General features: G+C 40.8%; 1 protein-coding gene across 1 annotated transcript in view; it reads left to right on the top strand.

Moving 5' to 3' along the window:
* Nucleotides 1-243: 243 nt before the first annotated feature.
* The window catches only part of LOC106592999 (ciliary-associated calcium-binding coiled-coil protein 1), a 64492-nt gene continuing 57940 nt past the window's right edge, over nt 244-6795 (top strand). The window contains exons 1-6 of the mRNA XM_045687387.2: nt 244-763; nt 932-1026; nt 1110-1279; nt 3454-3592; nt 3770-3842; nt 5655-5762. Coding sequence (XP_045543343.1) covers nt 689-763; nt 932-1026; nt 1110-1279; nt 3454-3592; nt 3770-3842; nt 5655-5762 — 660 coding nt within the window. The 5' untranslated portion in view covers nt 244-688. The remainder of the gene's footprint in view (nt 764-931; nt 1027-1109; nt 1280-3453; nt 3593-3769; nt 3843-5654; nt 5763-6795) is intronic.

The following is a 6795-nucleotide window of genomic DNA, read 5'->3' as shown; positions in this document are numbered from 1 at the left end:
TTCATTCCTATTTGATCATTTTTTCACGAAATATAAAAGCACAACATAGATTTAAGCTAGTGTCTTAAGTAGTTGAACATGTTATTACTCCAACCGAGTGAAAGGGAGAAAAATTACACGTTTTCATTTTCATCAAAAACAACATTATATCGAAACGAATGCCTTTTGAGTTGACGGCGTGCACATGCGCAGTTCGGTGCGAGACAACCGGTAACCCGGAGATGTTTCTACCCATGAGGTCAGCCAGGCAACACCATGGCAACGCCTTCAAGTGCTGTGGTCGAGGTTTTCTACTGGAGAAGCAGCTTCTGCCTGTCTTCATACTGGACTTTCATTGACTTTGTTTTATAGAGGAGACGGTATGCAATTCGCCCAAAATTATTAGTATCAAGTACGGCGCTCCGGACATCACTGGTTACAAGTTGACTACACAGATCTAGCACAGTGTTGCCAACTCCTCAGTAAGGAAAGTAGCTATTGGCTATCCTTTTATTTTTATTTTTTTAAATGTGTCGCTAGATGGGGTCTGAATACTCGCAAAATATAGCGACAAAAGTCGCTAAGTTGGTAACGCTGAGATTCTTAGCATCAGATTTATCCATCTCGATAGACCAGACTGACCGGAAGCTGGACGGAAGTGGCCCGTCCACTGCGGAAATGCTGTCATGGTAACGCAGGTGACAATAACATGTCTGCAAAAGCGAAACAAAGCAACAAGTCAGCGGATAAAAATACAAACGACAGAAATGACGCTGCGTCCAAAGTAGGAAGATACGTTAAAACCCTATTAATAGTTGATATTATTTGACATATTTACTACATCATTTGTCTGGTTATTTGGATTATTTGACCAAACCGTTATCATAGCTAGAGCTAACCTAGTTTGGCTAGCTAACCAAACTCACTTGTGTTCTGAATCCAATTATTACAGGAAAATTATGCTGAAAAAGCCAACCCTCAATGGAAACTTATTTCCCATGAACAAATCAACACGCTGTTGGATTTGACAGTGGAACAAGTGCAATTGTAAGTAACAAGGATATATCGGTCAAGTAGCCATTTTATTTTGGAAGTGTTGCATGTATGCTAAACTTTTGTTTTTACTACAGCCAGTTTGAAGAAATACTTGTTTTGAAGAACTACCAGACATGTGTGAAGGAGGCAGCCCTGTTGGACTACTTTGTCTCTGGCTTCTGGTGGGCCAGGGAGATGAACTACAGCTGTCAACAGATCTCATTCGTCATGGCTCTACTGCAGTTGTTACTGGACAATATCAGGGGTATGTCATAAGATCTATAGGTGACAGACAGTATCAAATCACATTTTATCGGTCACATACACGTGATTAACAGATGTTATTGTGGGTGTAACGAAATGCTTGTGTTTCTAGCTCAGACAGTGCAGTAATATCTAACAAGTAGTATCTAACAGATTACACAACATATACCCAATACACACACATCTAAAGTAAAGAAATGGAATTAAGACTATATACATATGGACGAGCGACTTCAGAGCGGAACGGACTAAGATACAGTAGAATAGTATAGAATACAGTATATACAAATGAGATGAGTAATGCAAAATATGTAAACATTATTAAGTGAATGAGATACCGTAGAACAGAATACAGTATATACATATGAGATGAGTAATGCATAGACAGATAGAGTAGAATAGTATAGAATACAGTATATACATATGAGATGAGTAATACAAGATATGTAAACATTATTAAGTGACTAAGATACCGTGGAATAGTATAGAATACAGTATATACATATGCGTTGAGTAATTTGCTGTGCAACCTATAATTTTGATTTGTTACCACGAGTGTGCCCCAAGCAGGGATGGAGAAACTTTGATTGGGGTGGGGGCCACAAAATCTGAACTCATCATGACCGGCCACAGTGGCTCGCAGGCCTGCATATCCACATCTATACCCACACATGCAGACAGCCCTTTTGTGGGCCCTAATTAACATTTCGTTGGGCTCCCACCCCACCTTGCGAGAATTTTTAAGTGGCCCCCCTCTTGACAACAGAGCGAAGAAAATAGACGTTTTAGAGTTCATTTCCTCCAATATTTCACAATCTGAGATAAGGTTGCAGTTTGAAAGTTTGCTGCAATTCTACACATTTTGCCCTTCATTAGGGACTGTGTTCACCACCTAATCATCAATACCTTCATTAGGGACTGTGTTCACCACCTAACCATCTATACCTTCATTAGGGACTGTGTTCACCACCTAATCATCAATACCTTCATTAGGGACTGTGTGTTCACCACCTAATCATCAATACCTTCATTAGGGACTGTGTTCTCCACCTAATCATCAATACCTTCATTAGGGACTGTGTGTTCACCACCTAATCATCAATACCTTCATTAGGGACTGTGTGTTCACCACCTAATCATCAATACCTTCATTAGGGACTGTGTGTTCACCACCTAATCATCAATACCTTCATTAGGGACTGTGTTCTCCACCTAATCATCAATACCTTCATTAGGGACTGTGTGTTCTCCACCTAATCATCAATACCTTCATTAGGGACTGTGTGTTCACCACCTAATCATCAATACCTTCATTGGGGACTGTGTGTTCACCACCTAATCATCAATACCTTCATTAGGGACTGTGTGTTCACCACCTAATCATCAATACCTTCATTAGGGACTGTGTTCACCACCTAATCATCAATACCTTCATTAGGGACTGTGTTCACCACCTAATCATCAATACCTTCATTAGGGACCGTGTGTTCACCACCTAATCATCAATACCTTCATTAGGGACCGTGTGTTCACCACCTAATCATCAATACCTTCATTAGGGGCTGTGTTCACCACCTAATCATCTATACCTTCATTAGGGGCTGTGCTAGTTGTAAGAATCCTACTAGCCGTTTATTACTTCTCTCTGTAGCCGGAGCGGAGCGGTGCCAGAATGTGGACACCAGGGAGCCGGCGTGAGATCTGGCTCAGAAAACGTACCTCAATCCATGAATGGGAGATGGCGCTGTATTCCTAATTATCCCAACTGAAAAATCGAGAAGATTGAAATACTGCTATTTTTTTTTAATGAAACTGCTTTTTTTGTCGGCATGCTAGGCTAGCTAATGCTATATACAATACCCATTGAATTCCATTTAAATGCAATGCCTTGCGTTGTGGCGAGTATCTTACCGAAAGTGTTGTCGAATCTAATGGGTTGCTTTAGCATTAGCTAGCCTAGCATGCTGACGAAAAGCCAATTTCATTAAAAACTAGCAGTATTTCAATCTTCTCGATTTGACACGTCTCACGCTCCTCGCTGTCCTGATCTTGGCACAGCATCCGTTCCTGCTAGAGAGAAAAGTAATGAACGTCCAGTCAAGATTTTTATGGCTAACGTCAATATGGACTGGCTGTGGCTAATATCTGTATTCATATCTGTCCTTCATGTCCCAGAGAAGCAGATGCCATTTGGTGATAACCTGAACGAGTTTGCCAAGTTGATATCAGGAACACGCCAGTCTCTTTCTCCAGAGGTTGACTCACTGTTTGATGCTGAACAGGCCATGTCCATCACTGACTACCTGAAGTGCAGGTAGCAAGACTCTTCTCTATTAGCCTTTTTTTAGTAGGGTCTACATGATTAATATCACATTAACACTGTCCTTACTTACCTGGTGATAATCCATTCAGAGCAGTGAACCTCACTCATAGTGGATGTTGATGTTCTGATCTGTTGGCTACTAATCTTGGTTCACCTGTTTTACGATAGTCTCTTTCAGAACTACCGACTCTATGAGTTTCTCTTCAACCAACCTAGAGAGGAACTGCTCCTTGGAAAGAAGGTGAGGCTGTGTGTTGAGGTTTCCTTAAGGAAGCTAGTGAGTAACTTGGAAGGGTAGTGACCATAAAGAGAGTCCTTTCCTGTCATTGTCCCTAAGAATTTATTTATCTGTCATCTCTGACTAACTCACCATCAGGAGAGCATTTATCTGTCATCTCTAACTAACTCACCATCAGGAGACCATTTATCTGTCATCTCTGACTAACTCACCATCAGGAGACTATTTATCTGTCATCTCTGACTAACTCACCATCAGGAGACCATTTATCTGTCATCTCTAACTAACTCACCATCAGGAGAGCATTTATCTGTCATCTCTGACTAACTCACCATCAGGAGACCATTTATCTGTCATCTCTAACTAACTCACCATCAGGAGACCATTTATCTGTCATCTCTGACTAACTCACCATCAGGAGACCATTTGTTTGTCATCTCTAACTAACTCCCCATCAGGAGACCATTTATCTGTCATCTCTAACTAATTCACCATCAGGAGACCATTTATCTGTCATCTCTAACTAACTCACCATCAGGAGACCATTTATCTGTCATCTCTAACTAATCAGGAGAAGTCAAACTAGTGGAAGCACCTTTCTGTAAATGTACCGGCCCTATACTGCATGTACTGTGCTGAAACAAAAGTCAATCACAACAGTTACATTTACATTTTAGTCATTTAGCAGACGATCTTATCCAGAGCGACTTACAGTAGTGAATGCATATATTTCATACATTTTTTTCCGTACTGGTCCCCCGTGGGAATCGAACCCACAACCCTGGCGTTGCAAACACCATGCTCTACCAACTGAGCCACACGGGACCAGTTCACTCTGTTCCTCTCACAGCATTTATCTATCCTATAATAACATCAGATCTCATTATCACAGCATGTATGGAGCCTATAATAACATCAGATCTCATTATCACAGCATGTATCTATCCTATAATTACATCAGATCTCATTATCACAGCATGAATGGAGCCTATAATAACATCAGATCTCATTATCACAGCATGTATGGAGCCTATAATAACATCAGATCTTATTATCACAGCATGTATGGAGCCTATAATAACATTCAAAATCATTATCACAGCATGTATGGAGCCTATAATAACAGTATATCTCATTATCACAGCATGTATGGAGCCTACAATAACATCAGATCTCATTATCACAGCATGTATGGAGCCTATAATAACAGTGTATCTCATTATCACAGCATGTATGGAGCCTATAATAACAGTAGATCTCATTATCACAACATGTATGGAGCCTATAATAACAGTAGATCTCATTATCACAACATGTATGGAGCCTATAATAACAGTAGATCTCATTATCACAACATGTATGGAGCCTATAATAACATCAGATCTCATTATCACAGCATGTATGGAGCCTATAATAACATCAGATCTCATTATCACAGCATTTATCTATCCTATAATAACATCAGATCTCATTATCACAGCATGTATGGAGCCAATAATAACATCAGATCTCATTAAATAGATTTGTTCAACCAGAGGTATTTTCTAGGAGCTGCAGCGTTCCAGGATGTTACATAATAAACAAACTCATAATTTCCAGACAGAGAGCTGTAGTACAGCGACTCCTCCCTGGCAGTTTGGTTGCCATTATGAGTCTGTTTGATTTCCCATTGATATCTTTACAAGCTCTGTTACCAGGTAATATGATCCTTGTCTTAATATATTCACAAATGTGAAGGCAAACATCCAACATATTCTACTGTAAGATCATGGGTGAGATTACAACCTCTATGTTTCCTGACTAACTGTATTCCAGAGGACCATAGAGGTGATCAGCTCAGCAGACTTTGTAGCTCCGCTGGAAGAAGGCATGAATACTGATGTCTACCTCCATTACATGACTCCTGTTGAACACCATGAAGAGGTACTGTACTGTAGGACTACTGATGTCTACCTCATTAAATGACTCCTGTTGAACAGCAGGAAGAGGTACTGTACTGTTGGACTACTGATGTCTACCTCATTACATGACTCCTATTGAACAGCAGGAAGCGGTACTGTACTGTAGGACTACTGATGTCTACCTCATTACATGACCCCTGTTGAACAGCAGGAAGAGGTACTGTACTGTAGGACTACTGATGACTACCTCATTACATGACTCCTGTTCAACAGCAGGAAGAGGTACTGTACTAAAGGACTACTGATGTCTACCTCATTACATGACTCCTGTTGAACAGCATGAAGAGGTACTGTACTGTAGGACTACTGATGACTACCTCATTACATGACTCCTGTTGACCAGCAGGAAGAGGTACTGTACTGTAGGACTACTGATGTCTACCTCATTACATGACTCCTGTTGAACAGCAGGAAGAGGTACTGTAATGTACTGTAGGACTACTGATGTCTACCTCATTACATGACTCCTGTTGACCAGTATGAAGAGGTACTGTACTGTAGGACAACTGATGACTACCTCATTACATGACTCCTGTTGACCAGCATGAAGAGGTACAGTACTGTAAGACTACTGATGTCTACCTCATTACATGCCTCCTGTTGACCAGCATGAAGAGGTACTGTACTGTAGGACAACTGATGACTACCTCATTACATGACTCCTGTTGACCAGCATGAAGAGGTACAGTACTGTAGGACTACTGATGTCTACCTCATTACATGCCTCCTGTTGACCAGCATGAAGAGGTACTGTACTATAGGACTACTGATGACTACCTCATTACATGACTCCTGTTGAACACCAGGAAGAGGTACTGTACTGTACTGTAGGACTACTGATGTCTACCTCATTACATGACTCCTGTTGAACACCAGGAAGAGGTACTGTACTGTACTGTAGGACTACTGATGTTTACCTCATTACATGACTCCTGTTGAACACCAGGAAGAGGTACTGCACTGTACTGTAGGACTACTGATATCTACCTCATTAC

The sequence above is a fragment of the Salmo salar genome, chromosome 01 (assembly GCF_965601325.2).
Source record: "Salmo salar chromosome 01, fSalSal1, whole genome shotgun sequence".
NCBI classification, from domain to species: domain Eukaryota; kingdom Metazoa; phylum Chordata; class Actinopteri; order Salmoniformes; family Salmonidae; genus Salmo; species Salmo salar.
The sequence above is the reverse complement of the archived record's forward strand: the minus strand, read 5'-3'. Positions and strand labels throughout refer to the sequence as shown.